Genomic DNA, 20,612 nt, shown 5'->3' with positions numbered 1-20,612 from the left:
CACAAAACACACATGCTTCGTTTGTAAATTATTTCTCAATGTTGGAGGGTGCCCATGGCTTCCGTAAAAAAAAATGGTGGCATCTATTTTGCTTAATATAAGGAATTTGAAATTATTTTTACTTTTGATACTTAAATATATTTTAAACCTAGAACTTTGACTTTTACTTGAGTCATTTTCTATTAAGTTGTCTTTTACTCAAGAATGACAGTTGGGTACTTTTGCCACCACTGTAATCTATCATAAACTATATCCTATTAACAAATTGGATATGTATTTCCAAATATAAAAGATAGCTATGGAAAAGCCAGTTTGGAAAAAATGATAAAAGCATGGGATCAATTAATTAACTCATTAAAGGTAATCGAATCAATTATAAGGCCTACAGCCAGCCTAACTATCAAATGGCAGTGTATGAAATAAGAAAATGGATGAGCATTGACGAATAGTTCAACTTTATGAGAAATACAATTGTATTTTTAACATTTTATATATTGGAATGAATCTGTTTAGCAGTTCTATGCAAATCTTTGCAAATTAAAAGATTGAACACCAAATACAGCAAGGTTTATTTAGAGAACTAGTATCCCAGCTCCATGTACCAACAGATGTTATGTATTCAAATATACAGATAACAGTAAAAGGTAGCTTAGAATATAGTCAATGTTATCAGTTATTAATTACCAGTCATCTGAACATAGCTTTCCCTTCAACTATAGGATGTCCCTTTGAAAATACCCATGTTATTACAGTGTGGTTAAAAATATTCTATTTACTTTGACTGGTATGATACAGGTTGTCTGGAATTGAGTATACTGGCATATAAAACATCAGTCACATCACAACTGCATGTGCTGTAGGTTATGGTGCCCATTGCTGTGTCTTCATTTGGACTTTAAACAATCAGTTTTAAAAAAAGAAATACTTTGATTTACAGGTTGCATATCATAAAAAAAAAAATTCTCAAATGTTTTTTTTTGCTCATCACACTATTACATAATGATCAAGTTATTCAATTATAGGAATAAGTAGAGAAAAAAGTATATTCTTATATTAATCTCTGCAAAGAATAATCCGTTTCCCTTGACAGAAAACCAACCTCAAAGGAATTAAACAAGCAATTAAGGGGTGGACTTTTTCTGTAAATATGAAACCATAGTAACAACAAAAATGAATACATCTCACTCAAAGCAGTAGTAACATTTTGCGTAAAAGTTATCTTACACCTTCCCCTCAGTCAGTTACAGGAAGCCCTCATTAATTGTGCAACATCGGTTGAGACTACCCAAGTATTTAACAATAAACAATTCAGTCTGGATTTGCAAACACACACTTTCAATAGGAATAATGATAATTTCATTCATAACATTTAGTCCTTCAAAAAATATTCCTTATTAAGGCTTTGCAAAACACATTACTACAGTCCAAATCAGACAACAAACAACTTAATTAATACACAGTTAAGGATTCCACACAGTTGCAGAGCCCACAGTGATATGTCCATAGAAAGCTTTATAAAACTTTTTTTTTAAAGAACACTGCTTTTTCAACAAGAAGCAATTAAAAAAACAAATAGATTGATGTTAATGACATTAAAATGTGAGGCGTACTAAAAGGAGAATGATGGGGATTCATCAATCAGTCCAAAAGCCATAGGGGCATTTGACCAGATGACTCTCTACATCCCAAATCAACCCCTAGCCTACACCCTATACACTTGTGTATCCAGGCTGCATCACAACCGGCCGCGATTGGGAGTCCCATAGGGCTCGCACAATTGGCTCAGTGTCACCCGGGTTTGGACGGTGTAGGCTGTCATTGTAAATAAGTTGTAAATAAGTTGTTCTTAACTGACTTGCCTAGTGAAATAAAGGTTCAATAATTTAAAAAAAAGCATTCATCCAATCATTTCAGATCTTTAGGAGTGTCTAAGTGGGGAGATAAGGGATTGATTTGGAATTCATGTTTACGAACCAGCTCTCATTCACAGGCACAGGAAAACAGTTCAGAGGGGTCTGTAGTATGTGTTACTAACAATATAGCTTATAACAACAATGGCAGACACTTTATGCAGGCTTTAAACTGTCTCACTTATCTAACTAGAGCATGAGAAAGTACCAGTATGCGCAAACAAACCTCTACCATAATTAAACTGGGGTAAGGGTCAGTTGCCATGGCAAATTTGGATTGTTTGAGAGACAGAAGAGAATAGGCCTTACATGGGGTCTGACTTCAAAGCAGAAGACCGGAGGAATCCCCTAACAGAGGAGTTGTCAATGTTATTTAAGATTCAATCTTGTAATTCCTGAATTTTAAATAAATAAATATGACAGCCATAACAGAAATATAGACAGGGAAAGCCCAAATAAAGAGTAAAGCTATGGTATAAGTACAAATTACTTTACCCAAGCATTGTCTGTGCTAATGGGATAATAATGCCAAATGTTGGCAGCAATTGATAAGAAATAGGGGGGGAATGGTTAGGTAGGGAGGTAAAAAATAAGTGGCCTTGTGGATAAAACTCCACTCTGTCTGCCTGAGAAGGTGCTGCATTACAATGGCTGTGTCTCCTCCGCTCCTCCTCCTCTGTTACTGTCCACATGGTTTAGATGGGTGGATGTTGCGGAGTCATTGTCCAGCGGCACCCCCAGTCGAGCAAGTTCTTCCTCTGCGTTAGTCCATGAGGTCATGGACTCGTGCACGGTGACTGTGTGCTCCTCCATCTGTTTCTGAAGGCTGTCCATCTCATGCCTGCAGGAAAGACACAATCACTTTAGTGTACTGGCATCAGATTCCTATTACATCATTTTAATACACCATCCACATGTGAGACAATTACGTTTTTGAGAGTAAAGGATTTCATTCTGGCTATCGTGAGGTACAATAGCATATTTTCCCCGCAGGTGTTCCACTCCCAGAAGGTAAGGAAGACATGGTGGTATTTTCTTACTTGAGCTGGCGCAGACAGTTGTGCAGGTTATTGAGGGGCTCCTTGCTGACGGAGGCAGAGGGCTTGAGCAGCTCATCCAGCAGGGAGGCAGGCACAGGGCAGTCTGGGATCTTCACCGGGGTCACTGGATTCGATGGCTCCATCCTCTGCTGCTCAATCAGGAAAGGAACACATCAGCACATAAAGGAAGACTGCATTCTGTGTGATATATGCTCTCAAGTGTGTTTATTAGGAAAAAACAAAACAAAACTTTTTATACCCCTTCATCAAACCAGAACAAAACACAGTGCATTCGGGAAGTATTCAGACCCCTTGACATTCTCCATATTTTGTTACGTTACAGCCTTATTCTGAAATGTATTAACTAGTCCCCCCCCCCCCCATATAGACACAATAGCCCATAATGACTAAGCAAAAACAGGTTTAGACATTTTTGAAAAAATATATATATATATATACACACACACACACACATTTGCAAAAATGTCTAAACCTGTTTTTGCTTAGTCATTATGGGCTATTGTGTCTATATGGGGGGGGGGGGGGGGACTAGTTAATACATTTTAGAATAAGGCTGTAACGTAAAAAAAAAATATATATATATATATATATATATATATATATATATATATATATATATATATATATAAATAAATGAAATATCACATTTACATAAGTATTCAGACCCTTTACTTGGTACTTTGTTGAAGCACCTTTGGCAGCGATTACAGCCTCGAGTCTTCTTGGGTATGACACTACAAGCTTGGCACACCTGTATTTGGGAGTTTTTCCCATTCTTCTCTGCAGATCCTCTCAAGCTCTGTCAGGTTGGATGCGGAGTGTCTCTGCACTATTTTCTGGTCTCTCCAGAGATGTTCGATCGGGTTCAAGTCCAAGCTCTGGCTGGGCCACTCAAGGACATTCAGAGACTTGTCCTGAAGCCACTCCTGCGTTGTCTTGGCTGTGTGCTTAGGGTCGTTGTCCTGTTGGAAGGTGAACCTTCGCTCCAGTCTGAGGTCCTGAGCACTCTGGATCAAGGATCTCTTTGTACTTTGCACTGTTCATCTTTCAATCGATCCTGACTAGTCTCCCAGTCCCTCAGACTGAAAAACATCACCCCACCATGATGCTGCCACCCGTACCATGCTTCACTGTAGGGATGGTGCCAGGTTTCCTCCAGACGTGACGCTTGGCATTCAGGCCAAATATTTAAATCTGATTTGTGGGGTGCTGCAAAGATGGTTGTTCATCTGGAAGGTTCTCCCATCTCCACAGAGGAACTCTGGAGCTTTGTCAGAGGGACCATTGGGTTCTTGGACCAAGCCCCCCCCCCCCCCGATTGCTCAGATTGGCCAGATCTAGGAAGAGCCTAGGTGGTTCCAAACTTTTTCCATTTAAGAATGATGGAGGCCACTGTTTTCTTGGGGAACTTCAATGCTGCAGACATTTCTTGGTACCCTTCCCCAGATCTGTGCAGATCTGTGCACAATCCTGTCTCGGTGCTCTATGGACAATTCCTTCGACCTCATAGCTCGTTTTTTCCTCTGATATGCGCACTGTCAACTGTGGGACCTTATAGACAGGTGTGCCTTTCCAAATCATGTCCAATCAACTGAATTTACCATAGATGGACTTCCAGTTGTAGAAACGTCTTAAGGATGATCAATGGAAACAGGATGCACCTGAGTTGAATTTTGAGTCTCATAGCAATGGGTCTGAATACTTACGTAAATAAGCTATTTTCATTTTTTTTTTTTTTACATTTGCTAAAATAAAAATAAAACCTGTTCGTTTGTCAAGGGGTCTGCATACTTCCGAATGCAATGTATACCATGTTACACTTGGATATCCACCGCCTTCTCAAAACCATTGGATGAGCTGTATATTCTACCAAACACACCAATATGAAATACCATCCCTACTGATACAAACATGTGAATAAAAAAGTGCACCTCAGTCTCAGTTTGACACAACACCAATATTAAAAAGCCATAACATCTGACAAAATTAAAAAATGTCCTCTTCTTCCTCAGGTAGCTTACCTTCCGGAGGCGGTTCTGTTTGAGGTCCAGTTTGAGCTGCTGGTTCTGCAGCAGGACAGTCTTCATGCTGTTCCTCAGCTCCCCCACCTTGGCCTGCAGCATGAACTTATCTTTCCTGGTGCTGCTGAGCTCCTCCTGCACAGACTCTAGCTCCACCTTAATCCCCTAGAATGCAGAGCAAGGCTAAGTCAGTCACAAAATGGCAACACAATGGACAATGATAGAGTGATGCATCTGTGGTTTAGAGTCTGGATGATAGCACTGTGCAGTGGAACTAGCCAGCTACAATTGAAGTCTGAAGTTTACAAACACCTTAACCAAATACATTTAAACTCAGTTTACCATTCCTTTAATCATAGTAAAAACTTCCCTGTCTTAGGTCAGTTAGGATCACCACTTTATTTTAAGAATGTGAAACGTCAGAATAATAGTAGAGAGAATGATTTATTTCAGCTTTTATTTATTTCATCACATTCCCAGTGGGTCAGAAGTTTACATACATTCAATTAGAATTTGGTAGCATTGCCTTTAAATTGTTTAACTTGGGTCAAACGTTTTGGGTAGCCTTCCACAAGCTTCCAACAATAAGCTGGGTGAATTTTGGCCCATTCCTCCTGACAGAACTGGTGTAACTGAGTCAGGTTTGTAGGCCACCTTGCTCGCACATTCTTTTTCAGTTCTGCCCACAAATTTTCTATGGGATTGAGGTCAGGGCTTTGTGATGGCCACTCCAATACCTTGACTTTGTTGTGCCACAACTTTAGAAGTATGCTTGGGGTCATTGTCCATTTAGAAGACCCATTTGCGACCAAGCTTTAACTTCCTGACTGATGTCTTGTGCAGTTGCAAACCATAGTCTGGCTTTTTTTATGGTGGTTTTGGAGCAGTGGCTTCTTCCTTGCTGAGTGGCCTTTCAGGTTATAGGACTTTTTTTTTACTGTTGATATATATACTTTTGTACCTGTTTCCTCCAGCATCTTCGCAAGATCCTTTGCTGTTGTTCTGGGATTGATTAGCACTTTTCGCACATAAGTACGTTCATCTCTAGGAGACAGAACGCTTCTCCTTCCTGAGCGGAATGACGGCTGCGTGGTCCCATGATGTTTATACTTGCGTACTATTGTTTGTACAGATGAACATAGTACCTTCAGGCGTTTGGAAATTGCTCCCAAGGATGAACCAGACTTCTTGGTCTTGGCTGATTTCTTTTGATTTTTTCCATGATGTCAAGCAAAGAGGCACTGCGTTTGAAGGTAGGCCTTGAAATACATCCACTGGTACACTTCCAATGGACTCAAATTATGTCAATTAGCCTATCAGAAGCTTCTAAAGCCATGACATCATTTTCTGGAATTTTCCAATCTGTTTAAAGGCACAGTCAACTTAGTGTATGTAGATTTCTGACCCACTGGAATTGTGATACAGTGAATTATACGTGAAATGATCTGTCTGTAAACAATTGTTGGAAAAATTACTTGCGTCATGCACAAAGTAGATGTCCTAACCGACTTACCAAAACTATAGTTTGTTAACAAGACATTTGTGGAGTGGTTGAAAAACTAGTTTTAATGACTCCAACCTAAGTGTATGTAAACTTCCGACTTCAACTGTATGTCCTCACTACCCTGTTGGGTGTGCGTGTATGTTCCCATCTAGCCGGTTACTCAACCCTGCACCTTAAGAGGCTGCTGACCTACGTACATAGACATGGAGTCACTGGTCACTTTAAATGGAACACTAGTCACTTTAATGTTTACATACTGCTTTACACCTTTCATATGTATATACTGTATTTTAGTCAATGCCAAGGAGACATTGCTCATCCTAATATTGATATATTTACATTTTTTTCTCCCCAATTTTGTGATATTCAATTGGTATATCTGTAGTAACGCCTCTAGCACTGTGATGCAGTGCATTAGACCACTGCGCCACTCGGCAGCACTGCACCACTCGGGAGCTTAATTCTATTGTTTTAAATTTGTGTGTATTGTTGTGAATTGTTAGATACTACTGCACTGTTGCATCTAGGAACACAAGCATTTCACTACACCTGCAATAACATCTGCTAAATATGTGTATGAGACCAATACAATTTGATTTGATCTGTGTGTGTGTACCTGTAGAGCTGTCTGCAGGCTGTCCAGCTCCCTCTGGCTGCACTGCTCCACCATCTCCAGCTGCTGTCTCTGGGCCTCGATTTCCCTCTGCCTCTGCTCCACCTCCCACTTCAAATCCTCCACCTGGGGGAGAGAACACAGTCAATTGAGTCATTGACCGATGTCACTTTCAACAAACTACTTCCCCATTCAGTTATGGGTTGTGTTCAGTAGGGCACATCATAGCAAAACAAAAGTGTGTTCTTATTGGAAAAGTTCTGAATTGTTTCTCCCTACTGAACACGACCATGGTTGTGCCTTTTGTATAGCGTGGTGTGGCATAGCTAGTTACCTCCTGGTTGGTGAGAGGCTGCTTGCTGAACTGCTCATCCAGCTGTTTCTGGAGGATCTGGAGTTGGGAGTGGGCCTCTGACAGCTCCTCCTGGAACCTGGAGACCTCCTGAGAGTGTTTCTCATCCTGAGCCCTATGGAGGGGAAGGAAATGATATTAGGGTAAGACAATGTTAAAATAAAGGGGAGACATTAGATCAAAAGAAAAAGATTCTTGAGTTGGATGGGGTTATTCCCTAAAATACAAGGACAGAGCATTCCCTAACGATTCCATCAACTCATAGGGTAATCAAAATCTTCTCTATCTGTTAAACACAGCATCATTGCAGGTCTTATTCACTAAACTATAAAGTGCACATTTAGACTCACTGTAGTTTGTGTGCCTCGCTGTGCAGGGCTTTGACCAGCTCCTCCTTGGCCTGCAGGTCCTTCTTGATCTCACACAGCTCCAGCATGGCTGCCCGGTAATGCCGCCTGTTGTGGGCAGCCTCCGCCTTGGCTGCTGCCACCTAGTGCACAACACACACTTACAGTCTGTCTCCAGTCCATTACAGTATGTTACAATGTGTTAATGACAACACAAGACTATGTTGTGGCTGGGCCAATTTGTCTCCTTCAGGGGGGGTTGTATGTGTATATAATGTGTTAATGACAACAGATTATGACTGTTGGGTTGGGAGTCTTTACCTGCTCTTTCAGGTCCTTGACTTTGGTCTTTTCCTTCTCCAAGGCGACCTGTAGTGTCTGGACCAGCTGTTTCATCTGCTGGTCTTCCTCCTCTTTGCGTTTTAGTACGGCTTGCACCTGTGGATAAGGGCAAGGAAGAGAATAGAAAAAACAATCTCTTCTGTTAGCTTTTTAATGAAAAAGGGCAACCATTAATGGTGTTATCGTATGGGTTTAGTCATGTAATTGATCATTGATAGTAGTAACTGAATGTAACATTGAAGCCTCTTACCTGGAGGTTGAGCTGGACCAGGTCGGCCTCTCTCTTGGCTAGGGCGGTCTCCAGAATATTGGAATGCTCCCGCAGTGCATTGTGGGACTGCCCTAGTCCTGTCAACTTCCCTTTCTCATGTTCCAGCTCCAAGGATAGCTTCTTGTTGGTGTCTTCCAGCCTCCTAATCCGCCTTTTGAAGCATCGTGCCTCCTGCAGCTGTGGATGACAAAGATATACGATTTTACAATCAAACCTTTGAGAAGCACTTATACCATTGGCTGCGAGTCATTTTCAAAGGGGTTGGGATAGCATAGCAAAACACACATGGGCAAAAAGTAATCGCTACGAGAAAATATTTTACCTAAAAAAATACATTACAACTTTTAAATGTCCTGCATTGCAGGAAAGTTCTCCTGCAAAATGGTGATCAAATTAAGATCCTGCATTGTAGGTAAGAAAACCACTCACCTCATCCTCAAGCTCCATTACTTTCTCCTGGTACTCCTCCAGCTCAGTGCTGGTGAGGGAAATGACCTCCTGAAGCTCTTTCTCCAGCATGGCCTTGCTGTGGCTCACAGCCTGGAGCTCACTCTGCAGAACCTCAATTTTATCCTGGAACAAGTATAGGTTTAGGCTATAGAAATATCACCACAGCTAAAGATGTGCTGAAATCTTATGTTATGAGTATTGCCACATGATGTGACCAGAAACAAACTCTGGACCCTAGTTCCTAGTTAAGTAATTTGATCAAGAAAAACACTGGGCCCTTATCAGGGTAGTTCTATATGTACCTGCAGGGCCTGGTTGTTGCCTCCATCTGAGACCTGGGCCTTGACTTTGACCAGCTCTGCCTCTGTGGTCTCCTTGTCTGCCAGGGCTTCCTGGAGCCTGCGACTCAGGATGCCCACTGCGTTCTCATAGGCCTTGTGCTTGGCCTTCATCTCCTTCTGCGCGCTGGTCAAATCAGTCCCCAGCCGCTTCATTCTCACCTTCTGCTCTGAGATGGCCCTGAGAGAGGAAAACAAGACAATTAGACACATCAACAGTAATGCACATCTAAGCAAACTGACTAAAAGAGATTGAGAGATAAACTTATTTCCGTTCATATAAACTCAGCAAAAAAAGAAACGTCCCTTACTCAGGACCCTGTCTTCCAAAGATAATTCGTAAAAATCCAAATAACCTCACAGATCCTCATTGTAAAGGGTTTAAACACTGTTTCCCACGTTTGTTCAATGAACCATAAACAATTAATGAACATGCACCTGTGGAATGGTCGTTAAGACACTAACAGCTTACAGACGGTAGGCAATTAAGGTCACAGTTCTGAAAACGTAGGACACTAAAGAGGCCTTTCTACTGACTCTGAAAAACACCAAAAGAAAGATGCCCATGGTCCCTGCTCATCTGTGTGAACGTTCTTTAGGCATGCTGCAAGGAGGCATGAGGACTGCAGATGTGGCTAGGGCAATAAATTGCAATGTCCGTACTGAGACTCCTAAGACAACGCTACAGGGAGACAGGAAGGACAGCTGATCGTCCTCGCAGTGGCAGACCACATGTAACAACACCTGCACAGGATCAGTATATCCGAACATCACACCTGTGGGACAGGTACAGGATGGCAACAACAACTGCCGAGTTACACCAGGAACGCAAAATACCTCCATCAGTGCTCAGACTGTCCGTAATAGGCTGAGAGAGGCTGGACTGAGGGCTTGTAGGCCTATTGTAAGGCAGGTCCTCACCAGACATCACCGGCAACAACGTCTCCTATGGGCACAAACCCACCGTTGCTGGACCAGACAGTACTGGAAAAAAGTGCTCTTCACTGACGAGTTGCGTTTTTGTCTCACCAGGGGTGATGGTCGCGTTTATCATTGAAGGAATGAGTGTTACACCGAGGCCTGTACTCTGGAGCGGAATCGATTTGGAGGTGGAGGGTCCGTCATGGTCTGGGGCGGTGTGCTACAGCATCATCGGACTGAGTTTGTCGTCATTGCAGGAAATCTCAATGCAGTGTGACATCCTCCTCCCTCATGTGGTACCCTTCCTGCAGGCTAATCCTGACATGACCCTCCAGCATGACAATGCCACCAGCCATACTGCTCGTTCTGTGCGTGATTTCCTGCAAGACAGGAGTGTTCTGCCATTGCCAGCGAAGTGCCCGGATCTCAATCCCATTCAGCACGCCTGGGACCTGTTGGATTGGAGGGTGAGGGCTCGGGCCATTCCCCTCAGAAATGTCCGGCAACTTACAGGTGCCTTGGTGGAAGAGTGGGGTAACATCTCACAGCAAGAACTGGCAGATATGGTGCAGTCCATGAGGAGGACATGCACTGCAGTACTTAGTATCTGGTGTGGCCACCAGCTGCATTGACTGTTACTTTTGATTTTGACCCCTCATTTGTTCAGGGACACATTATTCAATTTCTGTTAGTCACACGTCTGTGGCACTTGTTCAGTTTATGTCTCAGTTGTTGAATCTTGTTATGTTCATACAAATATTTATACAAAATAAACGCAGTTGACAGTGAGAGGACGTTTCTTTTTTAGCCGAGTTTACTTATACCATTTATAGAGATTCATAATGAATCTTGTTGGGCCATTACTATGGTAACCAGGCTAGTTCCAGAAGTCAGTCTGCCTTTAGAAATGTTTTGACTCACTTCTTGGCTTCCGACTGCATCTGCTCCACCTGTTTCTTCAGGCCCTCATTCTCCTCTGTCACTGCTGCTAGCTGACTCTGGTCAAACTGCAGGGACTGTGGAGGGACATTAAACGCACACTGATTATTATCAAATGCCTATCAAAGATAGCCGGATAAGGCAATATGTAATGCAAGTACTGTCATGGAAGTAATGCAAAGAAAACCCTTAGTAAATCCTAGAAAAAACCTAAAGCTGCTAGGGAGGCATTGTGTACCTGGATCTGTGTCTCCAGCTGATCCCTCTCGGTCTGCACGGACTGCAGGTGGTTCTCCAGGCTGTTCATCTGCTGCGAGACCCGGACCACCTCCTTTTGCAGCCGTCTCTGCTCCAGCTCAGCCTTCTGCTTCTGCCCCTGGGCCTCCAGCAGCTCCTGCTTCAGCCCCTTCACCTCCGACACCAGACGCTTCTTAGTCGACTTCAGCTCGCTGATCAGCTGCTCCTTGGAGCCGGCGTCCCGCCGATAGGCCTCCACCATCACCTGATGGGTGGGGAACAGGAAGAGAGAGGTGTGAAGAGATGAATTATGTGTGTGAATGTGTGTGTGTGTGTGTGTGTGTCAACAATCCTCCCAAAGCCAAAAAAGTGACAAGCACCTTTTGCTGCATGAACTGCTCTTTCAATTTCTGAGCTTGTTTCTTCAGGGTGCCATTTTCCTGCTGCAGAGTTTCAATCTAAAAACAAAGAGGAGAAGGGGTTTACATTCTACGTAAGCTCAAACATGGTTGCTCAACAGCCATAGTAGGGTAGTGTGTGATGGGACCCATTGGCTCGACGGCGGTTTGTTTCTCACCTGTGAGGCTTTGACCTGGACCTCCTGCCTGAGCTGATCCAGGAGGTACGAGGACACCAGCACCTCCTCCCCCAGCCTCTCGGCCCCCTCGTCCAGCTGACTTTTGTCAGCCCTGGCAGCCTGGAGGGCCACCTCCAGCACAATCTTCTCATTCTGTAGATACTGGATGTTCTCGTCTTTGGTGTTGGTCTCTGTCTGCAGCTCTGCCAGAGTGGCCTCTAGCTCTAGGTAGCGGGCCTCTAGCTGGTTGATGGACTGCTCTTTGGTGTGTAGGCTCTCCTGAGTGGCTGTCAGCTGTCTCATCAGCTCTAGGTGGTCTTTCTGGAGGGCCTCCAGCTGCAGGTCCTTCTGCGATAGGGTCAACTTCATCTGTGGGGGATGCAGAGAGGGGTGACATTAGGCAACTGTTGCTGCAAAATAGCAAACCAGTGAGCGGACATTCCGTTTTTGGACCTTGTTATTGGACCCCACCTTTCATTGATATTAGACCACTGCCCCAGACTATCAAATACCATTCATTTGAACAATACAAAGGTTCTCATAAGTGTTTTCATAGACCCACAATTAGTTCTTTACCTGCTCTAGTTCCCTCTCCAGAGAGCTGGCTGTGTTGGCCAGTTTGTGTAAGTGCTCTCGCTCCTCCTCAAACTCGTCTAGCTTGTGCTGGAGGTCATCCTCCACCATGTTCTTGGCATCCTGGATCTGCTGGTAGGCAGCCTCCTGGGTCATCATGTCAGTCTACGGCCAAAGGAAGGACAGAGGTCAGATCACACGCTGCTTAATAACCTCAAATCTAATTCCTCATATTTTATTTTGCCAGTAAATCTTATATTATTTTTCAGTAAAATGTTTAATAATCACATAACACAATCTAACTATCACCAATCACATAACATGTCATATTTCCTCATTTTCAAGGGGACAGACCTCAATACTCTGCAGCTGTACGGCGATGCGCTCCTTCTCTTTGATGGAGCGATGCTGGGTTTCTGTCAGCTGCTGGGACAGAGTCACATTCTCCAGCTTTAGGTGCTCCATGACACCAATCTGGGTCATCTGCAAAGCCTGGGGGGGGAAAACATGTCAACTCAGTCAAACAGCATATTAACTCCGTACCACATCAATTTCATAACATGTCAACTCTGCAACACATCAATTCAGTAGAAGGAGGAGCCCTCGTCACAGATAGCCTTACCTGCATGTTGGACACTTCACCCTGGAGCCGTACTCGAGCCTCCTGTGCCAGCGCTAGCTGCTGCTGGTACCATTGCCGGACCTGCTGCAGTGAGTCAATCTCGGCCTGGGAGGTCTTCAGCCGGCTCTGCAGGGTGCTGCGCTCTAGTTGGACCTGCTGGAGCTGAGTCTGGAGTCCACCCATCTGCTGACGCAACTCTTGGACTGCAGAAGGACAACACCAAAACAAATCATTCACAAAGCGTTTTGTTTTTAGCACAGTAATAAGTGAGGCATCGAATTTCATTAGTATTATTGTGTGGCGCATGTTGTGAGGAGATGATAGTTTTAAAAGCATGATGCCAAATCTGGGCTCTCCATCCATCCAATTTACCAGCGTTGTCCCTGGAGGTCACGTTCTGCTGCATCTCCTCCACTTTCCCCATGAGCCTCTGGTACTGCTCCTCGGCCACCTGCAGGTCATTGCCCAGTGAGGAAAGGCCGGCGTTCTTGCGCTCTAGGTTGCCCTGCAGCTCCACCATGGCCCTCTCCAGCTGGGAGCAGCTCTGACGCAGGGTGGAGACCTCCTTGTTGAGGGAGCTCTGTTTCTCCTGGCTGGCCTGGGCCTGCTCCACCTGGTCCCGCAGCTGGGCGTTGACTGTAGCCAGCTGGGCCTGGAGCTCAGTCTTCTCTTTCAGAGCCTGGAGAGGAGAGGGAGGAATTGTAGGGTGCTAACCTAGCTATTCTAGTGACGGTAAGTCTGAACATGTAAGGAGTGTTAATTACCTCAGGATCAACTATGTTTAAAGTGTTAGCCATTGAAGACAGTGAAGTCCTTACTACCTTGTCTGTATGTTAATTATACCTGGTTGGCCTCAGAAGACAGAGACTCTAGCTGACCCTCCAGTCTCATCTTCTCCTTCAGAACCTGGAGCATTTCATCATGTCCCATCACAGAGCTCTCTAATGACACACTGCAGGAAACAAGCATTTAAACAATATAAGCATACATCTTGCAAGTGCAATTGACTGGGGCATTCTAGAACAATCCATGGTAAATTATGATTGGAAAAATAAGCAAACATAAACCAGTGTACATGCGGATTCGATATATAACAGCAATGATCTAAAGTAGACTAGTGTTCCTGCTTATTTGCTATCTGCAACCGCAATGTGCTTATGTTATTCACTAGTACTACACCAGTCATTTTGTGTTGCTATGTGTCATTACAGAAGTGCTGTGCTGATGATGGTGTGGCCTACCTGCTGGAGAAGCTGTCCCTGCGGCTGCGTGGTTCTCCGGTGCCCTCTCTGTCCTGCTCCAACTCCAGCAGGTGCTGCTCATCACTGGCAGCCTGCAGAACCTCTTGCAGTGAGGGGAAGTTTCCCATAGCCTCTGGGGCAATCTCCCTACCCTCCACTGTGTAGTTCCCGCCCCTCTGCCTGCCCACTGCTGCGGCCAGCATGCCGTAGGTCCCAGTGCCCCTGGTGGAGGTGGACACGCTGCTGTAGGTCGAGCTGTCGCTGTCGTTCCCGTCTCCACCGGGCCTTGACCCCATCCCTGACTCGCTGCTGGCGTCCACCTCCGAGATGTCCTGGAAAGACATTGACGACCTCAGCGGGGCCTCCGAAGAGGTCATCTCCATGGAGCTGACCTCTGACCTCATGCTGCTCTCTGACAGGGTGGACACAGAGCTCAAGTTGGACCCCAAGGAGCCCATGGAGGAGTCTGCAGAAGTTCTGACCCCACCTCCACCACTACTGCCCCCTGCTGGCTCGGGAGTCTTGTAGTCGGCCAGGGAGTGGATCTTGCTGGGGCGGGCTGACCGTGACTTCCTCTCCTTGGCTGGGGGGATGCCCAGGCTGCCCAGCTTTGGGCCCCGGGGGACGCTGGTCCGCAGGAAGGAGTACTCTGTGGTCATGGAGGTGGTGTTGGCCCGGGGGAGAGCCTCTGGGTGCATCATGAGGTCTGGGTCCAGAGTGCTGAATCCAGTGCGGCTCTTTAAGGTAGAGCGGTGGGACTGGATGAGGAGAGAGGGTAGCATGAGCAGAGGATGTAGTCTACTTCAGACCAATGTTTCCCCTAGCTTGTTGTCCCCTAGCTTGTTTTCTTGTATGGGCACAAAGAAGCAACATTCAGGGCTGCAAACATCAGACCCTTCAACTGAAACTAACAGAGGATCATTTTTATACTATACTGTAGGTAGTGGATAGCAACAAAACTAGGCAAGAAGGCCTGCTATGCCAAAATAATGCTAGGGGAAACACTTCTGCTTCAATTCAACTCTGTAAAGCTTGCAACTGACAGCTTTATCCGGATTAATGCCTGACTGGTGACTGACGCGGTTCACACACACACACTCACTCACCGTCTCCTTGTGCCTCTGCACCCTGTACTGTTTGAGCTGCTCCTCCAGGCGTCGCCGAGCATCATGGCGAATCTTCTCCTCATTCTCCATCTCCAGTGATTGCTCTTTGACAGCTACAGGAAGAGCAAGTTTAACACAAGAAATAGAAGGGCCTAACTGCACCACCATACAACACAGAATATGCTAACAATAACTTAGAAATTGTCATACAAGCATACAATACATTTTAGAAGGAAACCACAACTATGTGTGCTACAACTACTTTGTCGCTCAGTTTAGAGCCCTTTTTATGTAAGAAATGAGAGCGCTTGTATGACACGGTTTTCCATCCACCATGGTTAGTTACCACCATGTGAAACTGCACGTAACCCAGTACTTACAGCCAAATGAGTAAGACTCAAATCAATCCCATATATTAGCCAGTCGCTTAGTTATTACAGTAATGTTAATACAAATGTGACACACAAAGTAGTTTAGTATCCAAACGTATTCTGTTTTTAGCTTTTTTGGTTAGTTAGTTAGTTAGCAGACAGTTGGTGATATGCCTGATTGATGATGCTCTGACTGCAATTGGCCAGGTGTGCTGAAGACCAACCAACAGGTGTCAAATCAGTGCAACTTAGAAGTTAGCATGAGGACTTCCTGATTGCAGCATCACTTAGAGCAGAGTGCACCATGAACGGAACGAAACCAAGAATGTGATACTCTAAACAAGTTTATGTATGTGACACTCTAAACATTCTATGTGGGAGTGGTTAGCCTAGTGGCTCACAGTAAACAAAAAGCTCTTCAGGCAAAATGAGACATATTCTGTAATATAACTAATAAACTTCAAATACTTTGCATATCATGGTACCTGTAAGCCTCGGCCGTCATCCAAAAACAACATACACCACATGTAAAGGAGTAGTTTAAATACAGCCACTACCAAGAGAAGCACCAAGACCCAAATCAAGCAATTAAATGACCACTGGCATTGCACAAAGTAAGCAGGCTCAAACCACCAAACAGATAGTCTCTCGATCAAACTGTTTAATGGGAGTGTAGTAAGTACAGGCAAGGGAATTAAATTAGGATATGGAGGTAGGCCTAAGTCAACAAGTCAGCCTCTGAAGCAACATCCCAGAGCAAAAGGGGGGTGGGGGCACTCACTGCAAGAACAGGTTACAGTATGCTTACACAATTCAGTCTCCTGCATAGGCATACTCAGTCTGAGTGACTGCAATGCGTCACCCTTGTGAACAGGGCCCTCAGCACTAGTTCCCTCAGACTTCTCTAGCATGGGTGGTGGGAAAGCGGCCACACCTTGGGATGGCTCTTTGGAATGGGGGCTGACGGTGGGGCTGGTTCCCTGAGCAGCAGAGGGCGATGGAGGAGGCAGGGGGCCATTTGGATGACCGTCCCCTCCAGCGCCTGGCCCCGGGCCCCGTGCCACTCGTTCTCCATTAGGCACCACGTCTGCTTTGAAAGATCCTGCAACAAGGGAGTGGGGTGAGTTGGGGGTTGACAGTGGAGTGTGTCAGTATAGTAGGTCATTTACAGCATCCATCCATCCAGTTTGTATTTCACCACACAATGAGAGAAGATTGTGACATACTTTCAATTTAAAAAAGGAAAGGACTTGGAGGTAAGGCTCCTTTGCATGACAAAGTCTATTGTGGCTTTCACAGGAAACCAGTCAAACAAGCTTTGTTGTCAAGCCAGACTAGTGCTTTAGGAACTGAAAGTGGCAGTTTGATATTATTCATTTTACATGTGTCAAGATAGCCAAACTATTTTTATTGAAGGTGAGATGTGTAGGAATAACGAGAGCATGCAAATATGCCTTAGTGCACTGGTGACTGCGAAGTGACAGTCGATTGTAGATGAGTTATAAGGCTCAGATCTCTGTCCAGACAGTACTGCAATTCCCCATGCAAGTACAAAGAGAGGAGGGGCAGATGGCCTGAGGTGGCAAAGTAATGGCAGGTCGCACACAAGCATGTCATGCATAGTTGGGAAAACATACTGGTAGAAGACAGTGGAATTGCCTCCATATAAGGAACTCCTATTATAGCAGATTCCCTTCAACAACAACAATTTCACAATTATGTCCTGTGAAAATAATACAAGCATTCAGTTATGCTTTCCTATTAACTTTTGAAATGAATTGTTCTTCTACAATTAACTGGTTGAGGAAGAGAGTGGATGGAATCATTAAATCAGTCAGAATTAGGTCAGAGTCAGGTTGCCTAGAATGCCTAAATATATATAGAAAAAAATAAAGCTAATCAAATCCTATCATTTGAGGGGCAGGCTAGGGTATTAACTAATTAACTAACACTTACCATTAACAACATCCCTCGATGTTGTCGGCTTCTCCTGCCCTCCTTTCTTCAGTAGCTGAGCATCCTTCTCCACAGGATCAGCACCATCCTCTTTGGACTGCGGTATCAGGTCTAGTTGATGGTTTTCTCCATTGGCTGTCTCCATCTCAGCAACGGCTGCTTTGTGGTTTTCCATTTACATACAGAATCAAATGATGTTGCACTGGAGCCCATGGAAGAGAGTAGCTATAATCCTTTCAAAACATTTTCTTCCCGTTTGTCCAGTTGAAAAGGTTGAATACAATTCATGCGTCCAAGGAAGGACAACCCAAAACAATGCTCTCCCCTGAAAATGTAAGGTTTAGTTAGTTAATATTTAAGTAGTATGAGCATCATAGCGTATTTAGTCTGATCAAAGAAAGAGTAATCTAAATGCAAATTAGCCGTCATCAGAAAGGTTTTGCCACGGTGATGGCGTAGTGTGGATGTAGCGAAAATAAAAAAAAGTGGGTGTGGTCTGCAATAATAACATCGCAAATGTATTGATAAAGTACATTATTTGCAAAAGATTGGGTCAAATGTTCTGACCAACTGGGAGAATGTGGTTGGGAGGAACAACTCCAGCTAAAGCTGTCTAGCTAACTAACGTTAAGTGGATTGAGTTACTAAATATAGCTAACTTCATTGCCTAGCTAACGTTAGGCCTTTGAATATTGTAAGTAACAAATGTGTCTGTTATTAAGATGGCTTGGGCTTTACAAACGACATGCATTTCACTACACCCGCAATAACATCTGCTAAACGTGTATGCGACCAATACATTTGATTGGATTCAGTAACAAGCAAGGTAGCTAGTTGGCTTTACCAACCTGTCAAGCAAAGACAGCCTACGTTTGCAAGTTAGCTAGTTAACACATCAGTCCCATAACGTTACTGTAGTTATACAAATATTTGCATTAACTGTGCGTTGTGATCTTGCGAGGTTTATGGGGCTAGAATTATTCTAGTATGTCCCGATTTTCACACCGGTACAAGTTGTGTAATTTATATATCAACGCACAAAGTGAAATTGTGAAAGGTTTAATAAATAGCCATAATATATATATATATATATATACATAAAAATTGACATGACAATGGTTGAAATGCACGGAAAATGTTTACAAGCCAACCTTTTTCAGACGACTTTTCGTTCTGCTTCTACGTGGCTAAATGGATGCCATTTAGGATACTTGACATCAGGATACTTAACGTTTTGTGACTTGATGTCTAGTAAACACTTCTTAAATAATTCTCTCTTTGAGAATTATATATTAATTATTGTTATTTTTCTCTACCTAATAATGTATACATTATAAGCCTATGCTTGGAAATGAGCTAGATTTAAAGGTAAAAATGCCAAACCAGTTGCTGGCCGAACAGTAATAATGAACGGACACCAATGACGTTTTGTCTCGCGCGGGGCGTTGTGGGTGTTAGAGCCCGCCCCTTTGTAATGAATAGAAAAAACATTTACTCCCTCTGGCGGTCGTGGAGTAAAACTGCGGTCTTTTTATTAGACATTTTTTCTAGTTTTGTCAAAACTGTAACAAAATTTTGTTGTGAAAAACGTTTATTTAATTCTGTATCCCCATAAAATATAAAGGTTACAGTGTGTATTACCATGCGGATGTTATACTGTCATTATGATGTCTCTCTATGTAAAATAGGGTGTGATTAGATAATGCCTTGTCATTAATGATGAGGATTGTTTCTACCTATTCAGCACAGATTTAAGGTTTCATGAATATCAATGATTACACAGCTAGTGACAAATACACATTGCCTGTTATTATATCAATTTGCAAAAATATCTCTCCAATGACATGAATAGAAGTCTATTTAAGTGTAGTTAGGAATGCAGTCTACAACACCTTTTCAGTGTTGAATAGGTACTGATTACTGAATTTGATTACTGACTGTCTAATGATCTCAGATAGGAGATAAATGTGGCAATTGAGAAGGAACAGTCAGAGAGGGGCTTGAACCAGCAACCCTTCAGTGTAGTACAAGCACATTTTCACCTGTGCCATAAAGGTCCAGACCTCTTGGCAGAGGTAGCAATACTCTGAATAGGGAGGCTACATAAGGATTTCTCTGGCCTGCACATGTAGTCAACAAGAAATGTGCCGAATCTTGTTTCACCACAAGACTGTCCCATATACTCGCTGACATGCTTATGAGTGAGCATGCTCATGGAACAGTGGTGTCCCGTCATTCAGGGCGAGCTCCACCGGTTTAGCCAAAGAAAACATATACATTTTTGTTGATGCCTGTTTTGCATGTTATTTTTGCATTAATACATATCACATATCTGATCGCAAACAATGTACATTTTAAAAAAAATATCATTAAGTTAATAAAGCCGCATACAAACATTGTCTGGCATGCATCTACATTTTTGTTGTTGTTGAGTTTTTCCCCACCAAGATTGACATGCTAAAATCGCCACTGTCAAGGAATGATTATTTAACATTGACAGGGCAGACAACAGACGCTATTTCCTCCTGATTTGCCCTTAATGCTGTTAAAGTCAGACAAACAATATGCTTAACGGTTTAGTGAGCATTTTGTTCTATAGGTCTACAGCACTGTTAATCAAGCATGCTTATGAATACCAGCTAATCTTAGTAACTCCATACAGAGTTTACACAAAAGGATTCTCAACTCTGCATAAATCAAGTAATTTATGCTATATATGCTACATAGCCTTCCTATATGATGGTATATTGCCTCTGCCAAGAGGCATGGGCTTTTATGGCACAGGTGGTAGTGCATTTGCCCTGTAACCAGAGGTCCCTGGTTCAGCCCTGCTCCACTCCAGCTTTCCCCTCTCAATTTG

At 43.7% G+C, this 20,612-nt stretch overlaps 2 protein-coding genes across 3 annotated transcripts in view; one reads left to right on the top strand and one right to left on the bottom strand.

The window, feature by feature from the left end:
• Positions 1–552: 552 nt before the first annotated feature.
• On the bottom strand, positions 553–19,133 carry LOC139411056 (golgin subfamily A member 3-like). Of its 2 annotated transcripts, none has more exons than XM_071156851.1 (24): positions 18,904–19,133; positions 17,753–18,077; positions 16,605–16,898; positions 15,426–15,538; positions 14,320–15,077; positions 13,922–14,030; positions 13,451–13,757; positions 13,079–13,281; positions 12,811–12,948; positions 12,460–12,621; positions 11,884–12,252; positions 11,687–11,764; positions 11,308–11,571; positions 11,052–11,146; positions 9,174–9,390; positions 8,851–8,994; positions 8,401–8,598; positions 8,130–8,246; positions 7,812–7,951; positions 7,444–7,576; positions 7,113–7,235; positions 4,993–5,157; positions 2,951–3,099; positions 553–2,751 (listed from the first exon to the last, which is right to left on the bottom strand). In XM_071156851.1, the coding sequence occupies exons 2-24, from the start codon at positions 17,925–17,927 to the stop codon at positions 2,553–2,555; spliced, it is 4,650 nt and encodes a 1,549-aa protein (XP_071012952.1). In that variant the 5' UTR covers positions 17,928–18,077; positions 18,904–19,133; the 3' UTR covers positions 553–2,552. The 2 variants fall into 2 exon arrangements, with proteins under 2 accessions (XP_071012952.1, XP_071012953.1); XM_071156852.1 differs by having other exon boundaries at positions 16,731–16,898.
• The window catches only part of LOC139411058 (uncharacterized), a 37,819-nt gene continuing 33,845 nt past the window's right edge, over positions 16,639–20,612 (top strand). Inside the window, exon 1 of the mRNA XM_071156855.1 lies at positions 16,639–16,916. The gene's annotated coding sequence lies outside the window, so the exon portion shown is untranslated. The remainder of the gene's footprint in view (positions 16,917–20,612) is intronic.

Source organism: Oncorhynchus clarkii, chromosome 6 (assembly GCF_045791955.1).
Source record: "Oncorhynchus clarkii lewisi isolate Uvic-CL-2024 chromosome 6, UVic_Ocla_1.0, whole genome shotgun sequence".
NCBI classification, from domain to species: Eukaryota; Metazoa; Chordata; class Actinopteri; order Salmoniformes; family Salmonidae; genus Oncorhynchus; species Oncorhynchus clarkii.
The sequence above is the reverse complement of the archived record's forward strand: the minus strand, read 5'-3'. Positions and strand labels throughout refer to the sequence as shown.

Bases quoted from the DNA above. Each gene is read 5' to 3' on its own strand.
- LOC139411056 (XM_071156851.1), bottom strand. From the start codon at position 17,927: ATGGAAAACCACAAAGCAGCCGTTGCTGAGATGGAGACAGCCAATGGA. The intron at 16,899-17,752 runs GTAAGTGTTAGT...CCCTTGTTGCAG, and splicing joins ATCGAGGGATGTTGTTAATG to GATCTTTCAAAGCAGACGTG. The intron at 11,765-11,883 runs GTGAGAAACAAA...CTTTGTTTTTAG, and splicing joins TCCAGGTCAAAGCCTCACAG to ATTGAAACTCTGCAGCAGGA.